The sequence below is a fragment of the Columba livia genome, chromosome 2, assembly GCF_036013475.1.
Source record: "Columba livia isolate bColLiv1 breed racing homer chromosome 2, bColLiv1.pat.W.v2, whole genome shotgun sequence".
Lineage (NCBI taxonomy): Eukaryota > Metazoa > Chordata > Aves > Columbiformes > Columbidae > Columba > Columba livia.
The window spans coordinates 147,375,456-147,398,813 of record NC_088603.1 but is presented as its reverse complement, the minus strand read 5'-3'; the positions used below and the strand labels follow the sequence as shown (position 1 = coordinate 147,398,813).

General features: G+C 41.9%; 1 protein-coding gene across 1 annotated transcript in view; it reads right to left on the bottom strand.

Annotated features, from left to right (window-relative positions):
• The window catches only part of SLC30A8 (solute carrier family 30 member 8), a 30,773-nt gene extending 9,636 nt beyond the window's left edge, over positions 1–21,137 (bottom strand). Inside the window, exons 1-7 of the mRNA XM_065054296.1 lie at positions 20,815–21,137; positions 12,118–12,326; positions 8,000–8,146; positions 3,905–4,058; positions 3,196–3,385; positions 2,687–2,792; positions 300–434 (exon numbers count right to left, since the gene is read on the bottom strand). Coding sequence (XP_064910368.1) covers positions 300–434; positions 2,687–2,792; positions 3,196–3,385; positions 3,905–4,058; positions 8,000–8,146; positions 12,118–12,326; positions 20,815–20,894 — 1,021 coding nt within the window. The 5' untranslated portion in view covers positions 20,895–21,137. The remainder of the gene's footprint in view (positions 1–299; positions 435–2,686; positions 2,793–3,195; positions 3,386–3,904; positions 4,059–7,999; positions 8,147–12,117; positions 12,327–20,814) is intronic.
• Between the last annotated feature and the right edge of the window lie 2,221 nt (positions 21,138–23,358).

The window sequence follows — 23,358 nt, the reverse complement described above, 5'->3', positions numbered from 1 at the left end:
CAGACTGGGTCTAATTCTTCTAATGTATTTAAAATATCTTGTAGTTTACTTCCTTGCTTCACAACATCTACAGTTTTCAAGTTTTGGGCTAAGTAGAGGTCTCTGTTTTGTTGGCAAGATTTCTGGGAGGAGGATTTGAGAGATTTTGTTGTTGTTGTTGTTTATATTGTTCCAACAAAATGATGACATTTGTTTTAACAAGCAACAAATATACAGGCAGTTGTATGCCAGTCAGGAGAGACTGACCTTTACTCGTCAGCAGCTGAATACTTACTCCCTATTCACAGAAATTTACTGACCTGTGGCAACATGAGCAGATAGAATAGTTTGATTCATTGTCAGAGACCAAAGATGAAGGTTGTGAACAGACTCCACCTTCTCAACTGCTAAAATTCTTGCTTTCACTGCATCATAAGCAAATCCTTTTGATGTTCCTTAGAAGGAGAAATTGGTGGAAAAATATTTTAAAGACATAAGAATTAGGATCATTAGAGTAAAATGCATAATGAACTTTTATTTGGTTATAGGTATAGTTCTTATAAAAATACTTAATGCTTTGGAAAGCCTCTCTATTTCAGAGTTCACTGTGAAATGTAAACTTATCCCTTGTTTTATACTCCTCCATGGAAGAATGAGACTCATGCATGTCTTAGGATATATTCTGAAGGTCCAGTTTACACAGGGAAGTGAGCTGTTTAGCCAGATCACGTCCTACTTTTGCACCAACATCTTTTGTGAGTGCAGATTTTATAGCATCACCTGAGCACCTCTGAGAGATTATCCTCAAAATATTTACACAATACAGAAGCACCTGTTTAGCAGAGGGAAAGACAAACATAAAGATTAAAATTATTTGACTCAGGAATCTTAGATGAGATCAGATCCCAGATCTAGTTACTGAGCAGATCGGTGAATGTGTTCCTAGGTAAGCCTTCTTACAAAAAATGCTTGTGGTGATGACCCTTATTCAGAATGAGGACAATTGCAATAGGGTGAGCTGCAATGTGAAATTCAGAGTTTAATCTAAATGCAAATTTGACCCGGGAGTGGGATGTGGGAGTTTGGAAATGCACCTCTATGCCCACCTGAACAGTTATCTTCATCATACTTCACTAGGATCAGTAAACCAAAAAATACTCTTTTATACCACCATTTATGAAGTATAATAATGATAAGCACAGTATTGATTAATTTCATCTTTGATACCATAACTGATAATTATTTGTAATAGTTAATGACCTCAGTGTTGTATGCTTTGTCCTATGCATTTATTACAAGAATGATATGCTATATGGAGTACTGACTTAGTAGAATATGATGCTGACATACACACACTTTTCAGAGAAAACCATGGACAGTCAGTGCCTGTGTGACACAGTCAGCCACAAGGGCAGTGGGGCTGACACCCCAGGACAGACGGGATGCATGGGGTGACAGCCACCTCCAATTCCTGCTCCAACATCCAGTTTCTCTTGAGAAACTACTGGGCAGAATATGCTACCTAGGAGGCAGGAGACTCACTTCAGAGACCCCCCCAGCAGGACAGCGTGACATGGCTTGTGGCAGAGGGGAATAAACATTCCCAATTTTGGCACGTCAGCACCGCCTACAGAATTTGGGAATCACCACTCTGAGAAAGAGACCCCTGAGTGCCAGGGGCTGCCAGGCCTTCCTGGTAGTTTGATGTTTTTTCAGTAATCAAGAGATCTTATTTTTTTAGCAGCCAAGATACAGTCGGTTGCAGTGTTCTGTCTAGGTACACTTCCACACAAATGTGTCTCTATCTCACAATCACTGAAAGCAAACCAACTCTAGAATGAAGCTTTACTGTAAAACAAAACTGGAAATTTTCTTTCTTGAAACAGAAGTAGGTGCAAAGAGAGAAGTAATTAGCCATGCAGTTTTGCTGTGTAACCTGTATCTACTCAAAACCTATACTCTTAGAGCTAGTTTTCATTTTAATCCTTACATCTTCATAGCTCAGAAAGAGGTTGCACTATATTATTCAGTGTAAGGAAGGCAAGAACATGCATCTATGACTGCTCAAGTCATTTGGCCTTGCAAATCAAATGTTCAGGCCTGCAGCTGACAGGATTAAAAATTGCTAAGCCCAGTTCTTCTTGCCGCTGGTGTCCTGAGAATTGTTTATTCCCTCACACCTGAACACAACTGGAAAGCTCCATTGGCTTGTTTTTCTGGATTGGCATAACTAAAAATCTTTTAAACTTCTGCTTCTTGCACTCAGCCTATTTCACAGATACAGTTCAAAGCACAGTCTTTTCCTTTTTTTTTTTCTTTTACCTTTTTTTTTTTTTTTGGCAAAGGCTGGTATTTCACATGGGTAAAGGAATTACACAATGAACAAAGTGAGTAGACTTCTTATATGTGAACGGGGTGATAAAAAGCAATGCTACACAGACAAAAACCAAAAGCAACTCAGTTTTAGTTAACACAGTACACAGATTTTTATGAAAGCTGGCATATGTATAAATCTCTTACTGCAATGGTAGAAAACAGTATTGATCAAAATTGTGATTAGGATTAAAGTATGATCAGAATTATGAAAATATTGGAAACTGATACAGAAGTATGCTATTATACTTTTGTCATTGAGTATAAGCATTATAGAACAAGACAGAGATAAAAACCAAAATATAGCTGTACTGATTCTGGAATCAGGTCCTACCTTCCATTAACACAATCAAAATATCCCTTAAAATGGTGATGGTGGTTGCCAAAACAAAGATGGAAAACACAAATGTGCAGATTGGGTCAGCTATTTTGTATTCTGGCTAGAAAAATATGAACACATCACTTTGTTAATTTCAGTATTGTTGGTTATTGCCATTTGTAATTAGTTAATCTCAAAGAATAACATATTCATTCCTGTAGTACAGAATGAGCACTGACCTCCGTTGCCAGTGAGGGAGCCTCAGCACAGGGAATGAAGGGGCTACAGACAAAGAAATGGAGACACACCAAAGTATCCTCCTTGCCGTTGAAACATCAAGAGGCAAGTGTTACACTCCCACCAGTCATTTCAGTTCCCAAGAATAAGTATAATTGTCTTTGACTAAATTATAATGTTTATCATTAAGACAGAGAAAATATTTACGTGGTACATAGTGTCACAATGCTATGAAAATAACTGTTATCCTTAATTGCAAGGAAGGCGAGTAAACTAATAAAACTAACCTTAAAGAAGATGATAAGAGCGCTAATTAGCACACTAATACTCTGGAACAGATCTCCGATGGCGTGCACAAAGGCTGCCCGCAGACTGGCATTGCTCAGAGCTGCCTTTTCCAGAGGGGCCATCACATGTTCCCTGGCTTGTGCCCCATGGCTGTGCCCATGGCCGGTCTGGTGCAGAATCAGGCTTAGTCTGCAAGAGATGAAAAGCTGAAAATATCAGTGGGGTTATTGCATTCCTGAAAGCAGTGGTGTCGCACGCGTTGCCAGTCCTCTCACTTCTGAATGCTGAGCAGTATAATCAGAAACATTAGGTAAAAATACAGGGTGACTAAGCAGATAATTCCTAGGTGATTTAGTGTTTTTTATACAAACAAAAAGGTCTGTGAAGTGGGAAATGAATGAGGCCTCATTTTCTATGGAGTTCTTGAATGTTCTGACACGTACTAAAAAGTGAGATAGAGATTAATCTTCCTGGAGTTTGTGCATTTATAATTTCCCTTCCCAGCGTGGCAGCTAACAGAAAGGAAGAGAGCAACTGCAGCCTTGAGTGAGAAGCAGAATCTCTCTTCTTTACCCCTTCCCACATTCTCATGAAACTCATAAATACTTAATATTTTCGAGGCCAATATCTCTCTATTGTATCTTATTGAAGTGCAGCAGCTGGTTCAAGGTACAAAAGTTACATGGAGAGGAAAACAAAGTAACTTACAGGATGTTGGCAAGCACGGCGCAAGCAGAGGTAATGAGCATCACTGTAGCATCAATATCATAATCAGGGTGTAGCAGCCTCATGCTGGCCAAATACGTCAACACACCAGTCACCATCCAAATTATTATCATAGATATCAAAGCTCCAAGAATTTCTAGAAATTACAAAATCTGATTTTAACAGGAGTCATAACAGAAATGCAAGAAATATTAAGGGATTGATGGTAATGGTTCCATCTTCATGAGCTTTACAGCCAGCAGAATTATTTCTTGCATATTGGCAACCTTGATGCTTACAAAGAATGAGCAAAATCCCTTTCTGGTCATAGCAAATCCAGTGGCTGCCCAGGGCAGCCCTATGCATGTGGTGGCCTAATCCTGTTCTACCTACTCCTGCTTTTGTGCCCATTCCGGTCTTGAGTTCATGCGGCACTTGGAAAAATTCGAGAGATGAAAAAGATCATTTGGGGAGTTTTGGGAGGAACAAAAGGAGTTGTAAAGGTAAGGGAGGATAAAAAAGCAATTCTTTTACACCTTACATAGTTGACTGGCCCTGTCAGTGTGGTTTGAAGGCCCAGGAACCACCCTCCTCCCCAGCAAAATTATCTTGGTCACAATAGCAGAGGCTGGAGGGAACGAGAGAGGCACAGCTCACCCAAACCTGCTGGCAGACATAATCCATCTCTAATTGCCTCCCTTGTTTATGCACATCTCTCGTCACATCACACTTCGTAAGGGTAATGAAAGCCCTTGACGAGGTCCTGCCATCAAAACCTCTCCTTCCTCACCCCTGGGACTCATCCTGCCAGTGCCACAAAATATTTTTTGTGCCACCAGCAGCACTGAGGACAAAAGAAGATGTATTTTCCTGGGGCAGCAAAAATCTAATTTCGTCTCTGTTGGCTCTGAGTTGGGCTCAAATAAATCCAGTCCCCAAGGCCACCTTTTATTGCACTGCCATAGGCAAGGTCCGGGAATGTTCGTATGAATGTGCAGCATGTTTTTAATAGGATGTGGGACTAGTAATTGTTATGTGACTTGAATGGGTAAATGTGGCACTTTATGAGTATGACTGAGACAATACCAAGGAAAATGATAGGTCACAGTAACATGAAAGGCAGTAGATAGCCTGAAAAAGCAAAGCACTTGCACAGACCTCCACTGTAAGTTCATGAAAGCAGCTGAAACTCAACTTATTATTTTGAATATATTTTTATGTGTGCCACACCTTTAGCTGCAGCCCAGGATCCGGATGCTTATCAAAATAACTATTTTGTCTAAAACTGACAAATAATGAATGGAAGTGCACTGACAGGGAAATCCAGTTTGGCTTGAAAGTAGATAGAAGCTAACCATGGTGTTTACATTGTCAGATAAACCTGGTGTTTATATTTTCTGCAAGTTACAGGTCAAAACCCTGCGAACCGGGCCCAGCTGAAGGTGTTGATGGCTGTGCTGTCATTGCTATGACGGGAGCAAACAGATTTTGGCACGGCTGCACGAATGTCTGTGTGAGTGCGTGCATATACTCCACAGCTGAAAATGTTAGAGATCTTCTTTACCTACATAGGTGAAAATGCATATTACTTTTCAATGCAGTATATTTGCAAAAGTTTAGCTAAGCTTACAGACCAGTTCAGCAGTAGTACTAAATGTTTTCCTCAAGATGCTCTCAGCTTCATGTCTTCGGAACTTCTAACACTAACAGCACAGCAACCAATAGTATAGGATTGATTGGGAAACTCTGAATCATATCAGAGATAAAGAAATTGAGGCTGAAGAGACCTCTCCTACCTGGAAGTAGGTCTGGCTCATACTATCAGTCTCCTTCAACATTATGTTTCTAGCCATGTTGCTGAAAGTAGCTGCATATCCAAAGGATTGTGTTTAACTGCTGTCTTGACTGATTCTGCTGCCTGGTTCTGGCTTAGGACACAAGAGGCATTCAAATGGCTCCTGCTAAACCTGAACCTGTCACACACAGGCTTCGTATGACAAACCCTATCTATCAGTCTGAGAAAAGCAGGGAAAAACAGCTTCCAGTGTCATGGAGGGCTGCAGCGGCAAGACTTCGGTAGTCAGCACACGATGACTCTGCCACCCACCTGACTGCCCTCAGCTACTCTGTTAAGGCACCCACCTGCGTATTAAACTGGAAATACAGCTGGAGAAAACAAAACAAAACAATACAATACAGAACAAGCACACAGCAAACCACCACCAAAACCCAAGAAACTGGATAACTGTCATGGAATGCAATTAAATAGCCACTGACCATTGATGCAGGGCTCTCTTTGCTATCAGGATAACAGGCATTTAAAGATTGAGTTTGAAGTTTTGCATTGCAATGGCAAAAAACTAAAAAACTGAACACAGATCAAGGGTGAAATTACATGAGGTACCTGAACCTGCCTACTATCTTGTCAGTAAGAGTCGCTCTTTCACTTTCATTTATTCCCAGACTAAGAAAGCATAAACACAAAAAGTAATTATGCATCAACTAATGGTAAGTAGTAGTTTGCTAAGGCTGCAAAATTCAGCTGTGTGTTGGCAACATAATGCCAGCCACACTTCAGTCATAATAAACCTCCCCCTCATCCAGCAGCCAGTTCCCAGCAGAGCTGGTAGAATATATTCAGGGAGCAAAATAAAGATGGGATGAGGTTGGCAAATGTCTTCTCTGGTACATTCTGCAGCTACAGGCAACCTTGGCCTGCAGACATACCAAGTCAGAAGCTGCTTCTGGACATTTGTGCCGAACATCCTTGAAGCTTTTATCATTTGAATCCTCAGTTCAGGTGGTAGGTGATTAGAGCCATCTGAGATACACTGACAACTCCATGTATGACTTGACACAAGATGCATAGATGACTCATAGACTTTTAAAGTGGCAGCTGGAGACTTGTAGAATACATTATGACATTTGAAATAGCACCGATTCCTTACATATGTGCAAATAAATGGAGCCTGAAGACATCCAGTGTGGGATTTGTTTCCAGACAGAGGCAACTAAACTAAAATGTCTACATGTAGGTGTGAGCTAGGTGTCTAAGCTCCCCTTGTGGACAGTGGACATCAAATTAATGGTGATTCATACAGCTCCCTCCTTCATTGACTGACTGGAAACACATCTTAGTTTCTTAAGTACGAATGTCTGGTGGCATTTGAGATGCCCTGATCTTGTGCTGGGCATCCTGTGTGGTTTCCTGTGGGTCTTGTGCCATAGCTGCCGTTCCCATGCATAAGTGTCAGGCACCCTAGCATTGTAGCACTAGACCTCTGTTTAGATAGCTGAACATAGCCTAGATTTCTGTTGAAAGTATCAGAAACTTGGACCCTGTGCTTATATGTACTCACTTATGTGTAGACATTGATATTTATATTATGTCTAAATCTTGAACAGAATCGTACCACCAGAATGGTTTTCCCAAAGTTAATCTTTTGCTGATGTCTTGTCTTTTGTAAAAGCACTTGTGCTTGATTTTAAGGCTTTTGGTATTAGGTATCATCTGTAAATATATGGATTTTGGTTGAGGACAAAGAACTTTCAAAACCTACCAGTGCTTCCATCTGATAAAAACCAATATTGATAAAGAAATATATAGGAAGAGGATTTAGAAGAGGGTGAATCTTAAAGGATCTCACTTTTCTGCAAATATAACATGGCTGTCTTTTAAAAATAATTTAATTATTTGGTTTATCATTCTATAAATGGAGTACATCCTCGTTTTCATGGTTATTGCTGCTGTTATATAAACTTATATTTCATAGTAGATTGAGGACTCAGTACTCCTCATGCTCAGGTGACTGAGGGACATTGCTGTTATCTGTTTCAACCAAAGCTAGCACCAGTCCTAAACCATATTAGATAATTAACTGTAAGGCATGTTTGTAGCTCAGAGATGAGTGTGATTTTTATTTCTTTGAAGCTCAATGGCTTGATCAGTTTGTCATGTGTCCTGGGGCCTTTGAGAGCATTAGTGTACTGTCTCTAAACTTCTGTAAAATACATTGGACATTGGCATGTTTTGCAGTCCCTGTCTACGATGACTCCCCTTTCCCCTTCCACATTTTCATACTGTGACATGTTTCCTACCTGCTCGGTGCCATCCAAAAGTGAGCTGCTTGGTGGGAGGTTTGGAGGCAAGCCACAGTGAGAAAAGGCTGATCAGGAAGCTGGTCAGGTCCACCAGGATGTGCGCCGCATCAGTGATCACCGCCAGGCTCCCGGCGATCTGCCCACCTGTGTGAAACACGTGTCCACATCATGGCTCTGTTCGGAAGTTTGAGCTGATCAAATCAAACTCAAGACTTGCTTTGCTGTGAATCAAAGGGAACATTCAGTTTTCAGTGGTAACATATGATTCAAAACCCTTCAAAGTTAGTTTCATTAGTACCTCCCTCATGCAGTGAAAGGTACGAATTCATAGAAAGAAACAAGTTAAACTTCTTTGTCTGACAGAGCCCTAAGGACAATAAGTCTTGCGATATATTAGTTCTCTGGTTATACTTCTTTTGGACTGTTTTATTGGAACTATTTTAATATCAAATTTCTTGATGAAAAGCAGTATTAGTGATCACATTTCAGGTATCCTCCCACTATTTCTTCACAGATCACTAATATTTTAATGTATGTACAAATACTCAGACTCTTAGTTTATGGGATTCATTTCCTATTTATTATAGGAAAATATGCATGTTCTTCCTGAGTTTTAGATGGCTGGATGCCCAACTTTTTATTTGTCACAGGCAACACTAGAACAGGAGTAAAAGGAAAGGTCCCAGTAGAACAGCTGTGATAAACAACCAGCCATTTTTGTGAAGGCATAGAGAAAAATGTGCTGTTTACAGCACTAATCTATCATTTTGCATCTGTAATGCATGATTTAATTTTGTTGCTAGAGCAGGAAAAATGTGACTGAATATCAAAACCCTACTTTGGAGGGTTTTGGTTTTATGTGAAATCTAAAAAAAAAAAAAAAGCGCACCATTTTAGACTATCTGAAACTGCAATATCGTTATTTTGCCAAATTCTTGTAACCATGATGTCTCAGGGCTAAAGGCAAATCCAAAGAAACTTAAAGGTTGCTCTAAACTACCCCAGCTGCTGGTGGCTGCAGGAGAAGGCAAGGATCACAGGCAGGAAGATGTCCTGCCAACTTCTTATAGCAGGGGAATCCTTTCATCAGAGTGGAAATGTAGAAAAATGGAGATTTGAAATAACAGAGCCAAAACATCAAGCTTCTGTGGTTAGCAATATCTTTCCCTCCTTCTTCAGTAATTTAATTAATTTCAGCTCACCTGTTTCTTCTGATTACAACCCATATGAGAATGAATGAATCCTGGAAAACATCGTAGATGTCTCATTAAAGCCTTTGGCAAAATACCACTGACAATGGGAAATGTAGACACATGTTCTGTTTCCTTTTCGATGGAAAGTCTTCATGCCGGCAGGATGGACTGTTTGTTTAATTTCCTCCCATATGTAGATTTTACATTGGAATACCTAATACTGCATGTTTTGTCACTGCAGGAAAATGCATGTTGCACATTTAGGGCATATATTATTTTTTTCTGTTGCCATCCCATTTACAGATGCCTGAAAGTTACTTCCCAAAAGGGGGCAGGCGTGACTGCGTAATTTGGAGGCATCTCATTCCTTACAGTAGAATGAAAAATTCAACAGAATGGGGATTCTCCAGAACATGAGCGAGTGTAAATGCACGTACACTTTTTGACAAATTAATACATATTGCTGGCATAACTAATGCCTTGGGTGAGTTTCTGAGACCTCAGTCTGCTTATCTTAGCAACCTGGTCAAGTTTCAGCCTGGAGAAGGCTCTGGGGAGACCTTATTGTGGCCTTTCAGTGCTTAAAAGGGGCTTGTGAGAAAGACAGGGACAGACTTTCTAGCAGGGTTTGTTACAACAGGACAAGAGATAATGGTTTTAAACTAAAGGAGGGGAGATTCAGGCTAGACGTGAGGAAATTTTTTACAATGAAGGTGGTGAAACACTGGCCCAAGTTGCCCAGAGAGGTGGTAGATGCCACATCCCCAGAGACATTCAAGGCCAGGCTGGGCAGGGCTTTGAGCAACCTGATCTGGTTGAAGATGTCCCTGCTCATTGCAGGCAGATTGGACTAGAAGACCTTGGAAGGTCCCTTCCAACCCAAACTATTCTATGATACTATGTCTTCATATTCCCTTTGACATGATGACACATGGTGGGTTTGTCTCTCTTTCTAGTGCCCAAATGAAAATGAAGTACTTTGAAATTCACATTTGGTCCTTAGCCACTAGAAATCCTTGGGAAGCACTTTATATCAGGTCTGTACATAGGGTATCATCTGTTTGACTGATATCTCCAAATCTATGGAGATTGTGATGGATCTGCATTAGAAAAGCAGAAGATCGGAGACAGTTGGTGTATCAGACTCAGCCAACAGTACCCCTTTTGGGAAAGCACTAAGGGCCAGCACAGATGGTTTGAGCAAAAATATCACAGAAAAGATGTACAGATGCAAAGAAGCACAACTTTTCAACTGCTTTGAGAGTGATGCCGCTTGGTTTCTTCTGTTTAGCATAATAATGCCCATGGAAGCTGTTTGCCCTTAAGAGGAGAAGGAAAGAGAACATGTTCTTTATTTGCAAGAATAAAGCCTCTGTAGCAGTTATAGGCTTTTATTGCTCCGTATCAATACTCTCAACAAGTGGCCTTTATGACTTACCATTACCCACAATGGATGTCTATAGCTTTGCATACCACAAAGCAGTAGAAACTGTCAGTCACTCAATGGTCAATCATCAGGCACAGTCTGTCTAGCCTGATGATTAAAAAAATTAAATGTATGGTTCATAATTACAAAAATCTCCATAGACTGCTGTCTGTAACTGCAGTTAATAACTGGTTTGTCAAAGTTTAATGGTCTGAAGCAAAATGGTCCTCAAGCCTGTTACTTAAGCTGTCACTGCAAAAAAGCTGTATGATTCATTAAGCAAAATGAAACATTTAGTTAACATATCATCTGTCCTTCCAATTATCCTCTAGCACTGCTGCATTCACCGGACTTAAGCCTACTGATTATACGGTTTTGTTAATAATGCATTACTTCTGGCTCTGGAAGTCACTGCATGGAGATTAGTGGTTTGCACTGATTTTCGTGGGGGATATGAACATGACCTACAAACAACGGGGCTTCACGCGGATAAAGTGCTCAGGAGGAAAGAGATGGAGAAGTCCCTGCTGGGTTTGGCAGCCAGGAAAGAAGGCAGAAATGCAGCGGCTCTTTCATTGCCTCCACTTGTCACCTGTGGGGAAGACAAAGCCTTTCTATTTCATTTTCATGGGGTTCCAGAGATGCCAAAGCAGGGAAAACATGGGTTTCAGAGGCCTTCTAGGCTAATTTTTGTTACATTCCCTGGGGCATATATGGTAAAAGCTTGTGGGGTTCCTCATGCCTTACCTCACCTCACCGTAGAGAAAGGGAAATTAAAGAGCCAGGAACTATCAGGTGGGTACAAATACCATAGAAGCCATGCAGAGAGCAGATTGGTAGGACAGAACAAAAGCTAATGCTCTATGAGTGAGCCAAAAACTTATATTGGATGTTGTAGGATGGTTCCAGAAGTGAAGGCTAATTAGGCAGGGGAATAATCTTCCATTGATCCAGAGACACACCAGCAGACCCTCTTAAAAGATAAACGTGCCCTGGTATAAATACATTGACTTAACTGAAGAAAAGCAGATGGTTATTCTGGCAGTGAATTTCCCTGGATTTTGTAAATGCCATTGCGTTTTATATCAGATCTTGCTGCTAGCAGCCTTCATCAGGGCTGAGGTCTCACCAGCCTGGATAAACATGTAAAATCTTTTAATCTTTTCCAAAAAATGTAACATGGTTTATTAGTAACCTTTTGTGACATGACGCTAAGACGTGCTAGCCACCTTTAGCCAAGCTTAAAGACCTGGGAGAACAGCTTAGACTATTAAATGATCCTTGTATTCCTACTCAGATGCAATCCATAAATGAATATATGAAAATATTTTTATGATTTAACTTAAAAAAACCCCCACAATTCTTTTAAGGATTGCATAGAGAGTTATTTTACCCCAGGTGGGTTCACCTCTGTGTGTCATGGGTCACTGCGCTCAGAGTAGGTGCAAAAGGACATGAATATGGCTGTGCTGGGCACCAAACTGAGATGTCTGAGCAAAAATACTCCCCTGTAATCTCAGCAGTCATGAAGAAGATGCAGATTACTGAAGCTACGCAGAGCTTCCTCCTGGCTTGATGCTGCTCCCTTTTTCTGTCCTCGTAGGCCTCTGAGTAGCCGTGACAGTGATACGCTGGATTAGCTTCAGTATCTTCTACTTCCTGCTGCTGCCTCAGTTCATTTAAATTCTTCTGATGTCGGCTCATCCTTCAGGATTGAAAGAAACAGAAGGTCAAAAAAGAAAAACCCTGGTTATTTGGGAGTCTAGCCCTGCAGCCCCAGAAAGTATGTAATTAATGTTTTCGAAGGATAAAAGCAGCATTGGGAGCAGTGGAGCAGGTCGTAGAAGAGGTTTGCAGACACAAGCAGGGCTCTGCAGGAGGGAGCTGCAGATGAAATGACTGCTCTGGCTGTGTTTCCCAACTCTTTGGGCTCTCCTACATTATTTAGCAGTTCTTGGAGCACAGGGAGACTTTCTTGGGCTGTGTATTTTAGGCACACTGTATGATTTTCAAAAAGTCATATCTCATGCAGATAGTAACCAAATTCAGCATAGCATGGACACAATTCTATAGAAAATTTCAGTTTTTAATTCTCAGCAGCTTTATCAGAAACACTATTTAAAAAATCTTGTTTTTCTTAAATGTAATTGACTAAAGATTTTTCTGTCCTCTCTTTGCATGCACATGTACAAAATCTATTAATTTTCCAGCAAGGCATGAACATAGAAAATAATAGCCCTGAAGTTTCAAAGGCACTTAAAAAAATCAAAGAAATCAGTTCTCCATAGTATTCTGACCCCTTTGTGCCACTGATTCCATTAAAAGGTGAGAAGTTTGGCAGAAGGGGCTCTTTGAGCACTGCTCCATCACAAGATTATTTCCTGGCCAAATTTGCTATGTCACAAAACCTCAGTGCTCTCCTTCTTGGGGTTCCTGCATAGAGAACGTGGGATGGGGGTAGAGAGGTCCAGGACTGAGCACATTGCATTGTAAGTGCGGGAGCTCCTGGATGACCACGACACCTGGTGCTTTCAGTAAAGAAGCCAAAAAACTCCCCTAGGGGAGACCTCAAGGTGGTTTGGTAAGAAACAACATTCCCTCCTCCTTCCCTGTCAACTGAAAAGAGCCCAAACGGCAAAAATAACCCCTAAACCCTGTCACAGAAGACTCAACCAAAAACCATTATGTCTCTCCAGACACAACATTTGTTGCCACAACTGCTCCTAATGTGTTATCCCCATGGGTAAAACATCCCCCGCCAGGTACCGAGACCTGTGGGAGCACACTGTGGCATCAAAAGCCAAATTCTTCCCAGGTGCACGTGTGTAACATCTGTATAACCACGTTACAGTTATTTGATGGCTGTATGTGCAGGGCTATAGTTTGCAAGCCTGTATGGGAACACAGCAAACCCCACTGCTGTTTCCAAATCTGTAATCAGCCTGGGGGCAAGATGTGGGGTTAGTTATCCCCAATATAACAGCCTCTTTTCCTCACTCTGGCTAAGGGCTTTCCTTTTGGACCAGGAAGAGTTGTTTATTCAGCTGCATGAAGAAGAGCTGTGCCTGGGGAGGTACATGTATCTTGGAGTAGGATTTGTGCACTGTTTATGGAAGTGTCAAGATGCTTAAAATCTTGCTGGAAAGAAATCATGCCAGTGGCTGCCAGACTGCAGAAGCTGGTGTCAAGAAAAAAAAATGCGCTGAAGACAGAAGCTTTTTCCAGCTGCCTTTTTGGGAAGCCCAAGGGGATTGCAGCTTCCCAGTGAGTCCCAAGCCCTGCCAGGTGCCCTGCTCCCCACTGATGGGAGAGATACCTCAGCCCCTCGTTGTGTTCATCAGCACCACAGAGGCAATGGCAAAAGGAGAAGAGCTGACCCACCTTGGCAGTCAAGCCTTGCAACTGTAGATAATCAGTGTGTAAATATTATTGAGATGTTCCAGGGGTGCAACATGTTCCCCTGAGTCAGCTTGTTTCCCAGCCAGGCGAGCATGTGGTCTCTGTTTGCTCAACGGTTCCTCCTGTACGTGAGGAGCTTGCTTGAAAGAGCAACTGGTCAGATTGAATACCTGATGCCTGGAGCCAGTGAGTTTTCTAAGTCCTTTTATCAGTGTTTTATTTTCATCACAACTACAAATAAATGGGAGCTGGACCACCTGGGGAACGGGCTGCCCATCTGCCTGCTGGGGTACCCGCTAGCCAGTCCTTCTCCAGTCCTTTAGTTTTACATTCATCAGGCTCCTCATGTGCACTGTGTCACTTAGGTACAATATTTTCCTGATGAATTAGACTCAGAAGGTACCACAAATTGATTCCTTCCAGATGGCTGAATAAAATACTGTAGTTCTCTCGCTCTGCCCTGGACATGAGGGCATGCAAGTTTTTCTTCCTTGTGCTCCCTCTCCGGAGTTAACATCCTGTGTTTTTCTACAGTTTGCATGTAAAATTAATTTCCCTTTAACTCAATTTTCATCAGCTGGCATTGAATGTTAAAATCATCTTAACAACATGAGTCATGATCAGCTCAACAGCCTGTCAGGGCAGGGATACCAAAATTATCCCTGCAGATTTCTGAGCCACCAAATCCTTTCCTTGCTGTTAACAAAATAGGTTGCTTTGTGACCCCCTCCATTTTTTAATCTCAAAGTCTCTCCACCAGCTAACAAAACCTCAGAGTACCGCTGAGGGATACGAAAGCACTGTCCACAGATCTCATAGAACAGATGCAAAAGCAAACAGAGACAATGTAAACCCACAAATGTCATATTTTTCTGTCTAAAGGGTACCTAAATAAAAGTGGCCTGGTTGTCAGAGGTGGTGAACATTCACTACTCCCTTTGAACTCACAAAGCAGCATCTGCCCCAATCGGTGAGGAAGACTCCTGCCAGCTCCTGTGCGTAACCGTTTTTTTTCTTCCAAGAGCAGCCTGCCACTAATTAAAAGAATCTAAGAGACAGTTTTATAAATGTGTGAATCAAAAGCTTAAGGTGCAGAGATCAGCTCTGTCAAACCATAAACCCCTTCTGAGTGTGTTAGAGCAAGATGTAGCCTTTGAGCATCAGATGTCTGCACTAGCACACTGCAAGCAGAGTCCCAGATTAAAAAATAATTTTTTCTCCATTTCAAATTCTCTTTCCTTTCTAAAAAGATAGTCAGGGGAATGTCACAGAAAGGCTCCTACTGACTCATGCCCAGAAGGGGGGAAGGAGGAAATATTAATATATATTGCAGATTCCACACAAATCATTAGCAAAAGCTTTTGATTGCAACTTCCTTTTGTTTGTTTTCACTTGATCTGCTGGGTGCCTTGATCTGCAGGCTGATGGGAATAATTGCCATCCTCCTAGACCATTATGAGATCCCCAGTCAAAAGAGCAAAATGCGGAATCACTGCACTTCCCACAGGAGATCATCTCCTTCACAAGGGAAAATAGTAATTTTTCTGGTGCCTGAAAGGATAATGAAACTGCTTTCAGAGAAAAAAAATATCAAAGCCATAGTCACGTCCCTTATGTTGGCACCACTCCAATTTCAACTGATGTACCAATCTTGAATATTTCCGAGCTGTTTCAGACCCAGTTTATAGCCTGGCTGTCCAGATTCCCCTTTTCCTTATTGTCGGCACAAAACAAAGACAAATATTTATGTATTTGCTAACATTTAGAGGTTTAGTAGATGGAAATTTGTCCTATGGTTATTTTATTTAGTCTCATTTTGAGGGCCTGGCCATGCGTGCATAACTGTATAGTCAATAAATTTCCTTCTGCATAACAGTATAACAATAGATATGTAGAGTTAGACCAAAGTCGCACGAAGTCAAGTATCCAAACTTCATCATGAGCACACCGGAATACATTAAAACATGGTACCAAAAAGGAACATGTCCACTGAGGTGTTGCTCACCAGTTGCACAAGTCTGGGGGCTTGGATGTGGCTGAACCAGAGTTTGTTTCTAATAGTCATTTACAGATCTTTCTTCCACAAACCTGGCTGATGTGAAAGTGTTGAGCTCCAAAGTTTAATTATGATTTGTGTAAAAATAATGCATCCTTTGTTACTCTTAAGCTGCCTGCCTGATAAGTTAATTAGTTCTTTTACTGTTAGAAATAATGAATGACCATTCCCTGTTTACCTTCATCGCATCATTCACGATTTTATGTATCATTGTTATATCCCTGAACCATCAATTCCCTGTGCTGATGTCCTAGTTATTCAATTTGTGTTTCAGACATCTTACTATCTTGGTTCTAATTTTCTTTCGGTGATGAAGTGGGCATCATGGAGGTGAGGTATGGCCAGTACTGGGCAGACACAGTCCTTTCTACAGGGTCCTCATGTCGCCTAACATGAGAGCAAAAGCAATGGGATGGGTTTTGCTCAGTCTCCGAAGATACTGCGTGCTCCTGGGACAGCTGGCAAAATGGCAAAACGGAGACATAACCATAGGCCCCACAGCTAAAACCCTTTGGAAGTCACAAGAGACACCTGAAGTTTTCCTGAGTATTGACTTCTACAAAGCACAGTGAGTGGTGAAAAGCCTTTATTTGATCAGGACTCTGATCCCATCAGAGTTTTCATATCACCTGCAAGAGGGCAGAAAAAGAAGAAAATATTCCCTACATGCTTGTTATAGAAAATCAATCTCCACCTCAAGAAATCATCTCCCAGGCTCATTTCAAACTTTTTGTCTGCTGGTATGAGCCTGTCAGACAGGAATCAATTACAAGCCTAAGGCTTCACTGATAGATAGAAGTAACTACAGGTCACATTAATGCTCCACGTTAAAAACTTTTACATGAAGACAAGCACTATGGTCTTAACACATCTTTCTTGCTTTCAGCACTGCCCACTTCCCCCCCACCCCCTTTTTTTTATTCTCTTGCCTCTTCTCTCAGAGACAAAATAAAACCAAAAACCTCAAGACTAGAAGCCATCACTGTGTGATGGTATTCAACATCCCACTATAGTGACACACAAAGAACATGTTCAGAAATCCATGCTGGATCAAGCAAAAATCTAGTTCACAGTGTAGTTGGTACAATCTGATGCAAATCTACTAATTTATGAAGTGAGTTACTGAATATTTCTGGTCAATATTACTCTGATCTACTGTCAGCAAGAAGTAAAATCATCTGGCCTGTCTTCATTGGTGGCAACTTCAGCAATGTATTTAGGATACTCCCTAGTCTTTGATACATGGTTATCTCAATCACTAAACAGGTGACATCACATGAAAAAATAACATAACAAATGATTAATCATCTGAAGAATTTATCCTCTCCTACCACCACCGTTGACTGTAAAAAGACCATATAAAACTATCTTAGACACTTAATTCAGACCTAAGCTAAAGAGAAGTGTTATGAATCACTCTTGATATGCCTTACAGACAACATTTTTGCATAAGGCAGGAGGTCCTGTGTGCTCAGCTTCATACTGTTACGATTATAATTCACACCCTTCCTGGAGGCTGGTGAGAAGCGATGTCCTATCATGGGACCAGACCTGTGTACTATCTTTGCCTATTACCTGGAGGAGAAGGTGGTGGAGTACTCCCTGATCAAGTTGGCAGATGATGCCAAGCTGAAGGTGCAGCTGATATATTGGACGGCAAGGCTGCAACGGGCAGGCTGGAGGAAGGGGCCAACAGGGACCTTATGAAATTCAACAAGGAATGCAAAGTCCCACACCTGGGACAGACTTCTGAGACCATATCTGTAATATAGTGTCCGGTTTTAGAGCCCCCAGCAGATGAGAGATCAATAACCTGGCACAGGTTCAGCAGAGAGCCATCAGGATGGTTGAAGGCTGGAGCCCTGAGTCCATCCTAGAGAAGAGGTAGTTTCAGGGGTACTAAACAGCAACCTGCCAATATTTTTTAGGAGGTTGTTGTGAAGATGGAGCATTCTTGCTGTGCATGGAGGAAGGATAAAGACAATGGTAATAAATTGAAACTAGAAAGGTTCAGCTTTAATACAAGAAGAAAAAGATTGACTGTGAGAATAATTCAGTATTGGAGCAGTTTGCCCAGATATGTAGTTCAGTCTCCATCCTGAGAGAATTTTTTCAAGACTAGACCAGACAAAGATCTGAGTAACCTTGTTTGACCTCTTGGCTGACCCCACTTTGAGCAGGAGGTAGGACCAGAGACCTCCTGAGGTCCCTTCCAACCTGAATTATCCTACAAGCCTACAGCTGACCTGATTTTCAGAGAGCTCAGCTAAAGCCAACCCCCTTGTAAGCATTTCAAGTTTGGCATGGGAGACCTCAGCACATCTAAACCTGCTGGTGACTACAGACCAACTTGGCATGATCAAAACACTCTCCCCCACAGCCTTGTTTGCAGGGAACGGGGCCTGTATTCAGACTTCCTACTCACATGGTGAAGATAAAACCAGATTTGTTCCCTGTGTATTGTAATAATGGCATTTATTAAAAAGAAAGAGGCTGGGGGATGGCAAAGAAATAGGCAATCTGTGTGCATAATAAATTCTGTTGAAAGCATTAGAGCTGTTCATTAAGCCTCCACACAGGGAATGGAAAAATGTGGTAATTTATACCAAAGGCTAAGATGAGCTTATTGCTACTGATCGGCTTAAGACACCTGAAGCTGTGCATGCAGCTGGTCTGTGCAAGCCCAAGCCCAGCAGGCAGCGTCCCCACCGCCACACTGGCTCTGGTCCCCATGCTGGGTCTGGTCCCCAGGCTGGGGGTTGCTGACAGTGGGGCGAGGTCTCCCCTTGAGCTGCCAGATGTTCTGAATGGGGGAGAGACCCCAGCTCTTGACCCCCATTTCTGGTCATTGCAGGGATGGAGTAATTAGATTGAGCAGTTAATAAAACTTCACCTGGCAGGAAAAGCTGAGAGGAGGGGCAGCACAAATGCTACATGCCTGGAAGACAAGTCCTCCTTCTCCCGGTGAGCTGTGTTACCAACTGCCATAACTCAGCCATCTCAGGACCTGACCTTCAAGCTCCGGGGCTGCTGGGTATATCCGCAGCAATCAGCCCAACAATTGCATTTGTTGCAGTGATTCACCCCAAACAACTTTGGTCCTAATTCAGACATTTTAGCAGGGCCTGTTGTGATAGAATAAGGGGTAATAGTTTTAAACTAAAGGAGAGGAGATTCAGGCTAGACATGAGGAAGAAATTTTTTACAATGGGGGTGGTGAAACACTGGCCCAAGTTGCCCAGAGAGGTGGTAGATGCCCCATCCCCAGAGACATTCAAGGCCAGGCTGGATGGGGCTCTGAGCAACCTGATCTGGTTGAAGATGTCCCTGCTCGTTGCAGGGGGTTGGACTGGATGACCTTTGAAGGTCCCTTCCAACCCAAACTGTTGTATGATTCTAAATTATGAAATAATTATTGGAAAGAAATCGACTCCTCTAGGAGATGAGTCAGCTCTTAGATGGGAGGATCAGCTGCTGGGGATTCTTGCCCCCAGGGTGCATTCTCATGGGGAATATTCCCTGTTCCTGGTGATCCAGGGAAAACAAGGGCTTCCTCACAAGGCAGCCTAACAACTATCCCTGTCTCAGGGCACCCCTTCCCGCACCACGTAAAGGGTTTGTCCAGAAATGTTTTTGTGTCCATAGGTGGCAAGGGGCCAAAGGACCTCAGCCACAGAAGCTGTGCCCACAAAACTGCAAACTGTCAAAAAAGCTGTGAGTTCTTCAGTAACTAAAATAATTGTAGAATCAGATGGGATCATTTTAAAATATAAATATTACCACAAAAGTCATTTTGGTCAGTGTCATGTGTATTTATGGAGCCATGTAATAATATTTAAATAATAACCCAGACACTCAGATGACTAAAATATGATGGCAATGACCCCAGTATAAGAACATGGAGAGACAGATTTCCATTTGAACTGACAGTGTTTATGCCAAGTTTCTGTCTGAAATGTTTTAAGAGAGCCAAGCAATAAATAACCTGAAAACCAATGAGATAATGGAAATGTCAAGAGGTGCTAAGCTGTAACTGAGCAGCTATTTTCTTTTAAAAATGCTTGCTGGTCTGAGTCAAGAGGAAGAATGAAAATAAGTTCAACTGCAAAACTATTTTGTGATGGACTTTTATATTCATCTTTCAACCCAAGCTACAGCACATCATATGTTTTCAGAGGGTCTTTCCTCACTCAGGCAAGCATCTATTTGCAGGACCTCTGGCACACAAGAGGTACATCAGCTTCCAGTCTGATAGGCTATCTACTTGAATAGTTTTGCAGGATCAAGTACTTAACAGCATCACATTTCTTTCACAGCAAATAGATTATTTAGACATTCAAGCATGAAGGAGCCTTGAATTAAACATGGTATCAATAGCGCTATTATAATTCAGCCTAAAATTGCAGCATAATCCATGAGGTTTTGCATCCTACAATAAATCTGCAAAGCTTATAAAATACATAGCGGGAGACACTTGCTTCAACAGTAGATTGGTTCAATCCATCACAGATGCAGACATATGAGGCTGCTGTCTAGCAAATGCATCAAACATTTAATAAGAAAGTTTGGAAAGGAAAAAAATAAAACAAAACATTTTGAAAGTAGTGAAATATGTCCCCAGTATGCACTGTGAAACTCCCTGTACTTTGACTCCAGCAGCTCGGCGGCACATCAGGGATCTCATATTGCTCTCAAAGAAGACAAAGCAATGGAAGTGAAGGAAATACAGTTGTTTTACCTGTTCAGAGCCAAGGAGTACTTCTTGGTGTCCCTCTCACTCACAAGACAAGCTCTTTCAAGACCCTTTTTGGCAGACATGAGGAAAGTCGGTGGGGTTTTGCTTGAGTTTTTGCCCTGTTAAATTCTCCTTTCTCTGTTGGAACCAGATGCATGCAAGAGTGTCCTCCCAACTTAGGCAGAAGCTTATGCCAAATATTTTTAAATGAAAAGGTTTTAATAATCTTCTCAATAAGCGCACTGGGTGAGAAAGCTGCTTTCCTAGTGCTGGTGGCGTCACTAACATGCCAAACAGCAACCTGCTGAGCATGTCAGGTTGGGGGTTTGGGGCCTCCCTCTCTGTTTTTTTCTTTTCCCCCTCCATGTTTGATGCTGTGATATGCTCTTTGGAAGGTGATTAAAACAGCCTGAATTGCCTGGAAACAGGCACACCCCTGTTTGCCTTTCTGCTTGCTGGGCTTGGGAGGACAGCACACCTCCCTCACCCCTGCTCAGCACAAGCCTCTTTAATCTAAGCAATGGCTGTAAAGACTTATTTCTACCCCTAGCACGTTTGCTCCTAACGGTTCGAAACAGAAGAGATTGCTTACTATTGCCGTTCGCGACACAGGTTATTGAAATCTTCATTCCACCAGGAAGGGCTGCGGGTTGTTATTTCTGCTTTATTCAGTTTGTTAGTTGTGTGGACAGCCATGGTCCCTGGAGGGGAGGAGAAGACCTCCAGCCTCACCTCTTTCACAGCCTGGCCTCAGACACGCTCTTTGTCACTAATGGGAAATTTTGCACTGGGACTGTATGTGTTTTACTGTATTGGCAGAAAAAGACTGTGATTGACATCCCTACCCATGCACTGCCTTTGCAGGAGAGGTTAGAAATAGGCAGTGAGGGAATGCTGGGTGCTGCATTTAAATTCTGCAGCTTTTTAAACCATGGGTAGCCTAATACATATATGACAAGCTGGGATCTCCCATCCCTTCCCTGAGCTTGCAGAATATGTACTGTCTAAGATTCATGGGGGTGGGAGGGCATGTTTGTACATCATATAAATGCAAAAAATTGGTTTTATGCCATCAGAGATCCACATGTTGCCTCCCACATGTCAGCTGTGCGAACACTTCCCTGGAGCCTGTGAGCCAAGGAGCCGATGCTATCTCAAACATATTTCCGAACAGCCACCAGCAAGCAGCAGAAATACATGGTTTTTCCACAATATGTTGTTATTTTTACACCTCTAATGTCCTTTTCTCAAGAGCCTTTTCCCAGATGCTTACACCCAGCTATGCACCTTTATAAACTACTTGGGTGGAACAGATTGATTTTCTGACTCATTCCTGAGACTTTCTATCTTATTCTGGACATTAAAAGTTGCTCTTCGATGTGTTTTTGAAGTTGCAACCACTTACTGGGACCTGACACTTAATGTGGATGGCTGCCTTTGAGAAGAGACTCGGGTCTGAGGATGAGTAGTATGGACCCGGGGCACTGGCAGAAATCTCACAAAACAGAAGTACCACATCACTTACCATCCCAGAAGTGCCACTAAGTAGCAATTTTGTTCTGCAGCCAAGAATAAGGAAGGAAAGACAAAGAGGGCAGCCTTTTCAGATGTACGCCCTGGAACCTGACACAGGCTTATAATTCATACTCAACAAGGGCTTCTGCTGGCTCCCCATCCCATAAATACCATCATTATTATAGTGTCCTTGTGTGCTTCTCAACCCATCTTTCCTTTAGAAATTACCCAACACCAACATCCCGTCACAAACCAGGGATACCTGAAGAAATGAACCTGCCCTGGGGTCTGATTTACAGTGGGTCTTGTCTTTTCTACGGCACTAAGCCAAAGTATCATGTCTAAGCACCCTTAATTAAAGGAAAATTTAAAATCCACCACAGGAGACTACAGGTTAACGCTGTTTCTGTTTCAAATCCCTGGAAGCATCTAACTTTTGTTAGTGAGATAGATGAGTTTCGATCATTTTGCAAAAGGAGCTTCATGTGCATACCAGCAAACAAAGCCGTAGATCATTCTCAGCAGTTAATCTAGACCTTTGTTCTGTGTTTATTGTTGTCAGTGTTGACAGTTGTGCTTCTCAGCAGACAGGCTGTGAGGCAGGTTAGAAAGAAATCGCTTCAGAGCTTTCCACAAAGACTTGGGCTTCCTCTTTATACAGACTCTGAAACTCATTAAGGGAGAGACAGCAGCTGTCGGTGGAATTTCTGCTTCAGAGAAATTATTTAGACCATCTTGATAAATTAATCTTCAGCTTTCAATAATAACGCGGTTTATTTCTGAGTCTACATTAAAAATGCCCTATATCCAATCATACTGGTTCTAATGTCCCTAGTCAAGGACATTTCTCAAAATTTGCATCCCATGCAGATATGTGAGGCATCACACTGGCTTTCGCAAATGAAAGCCCCTCGTCATTATTATCCAAAATCTCAATCAGTGAAAAAGCATATCCTTGATCCCGTTTCAACCTTAATCAGTCACACTTTAAAAATGAAAAAATAAAAACCCTTATCCTGTCATTAAGGGAGT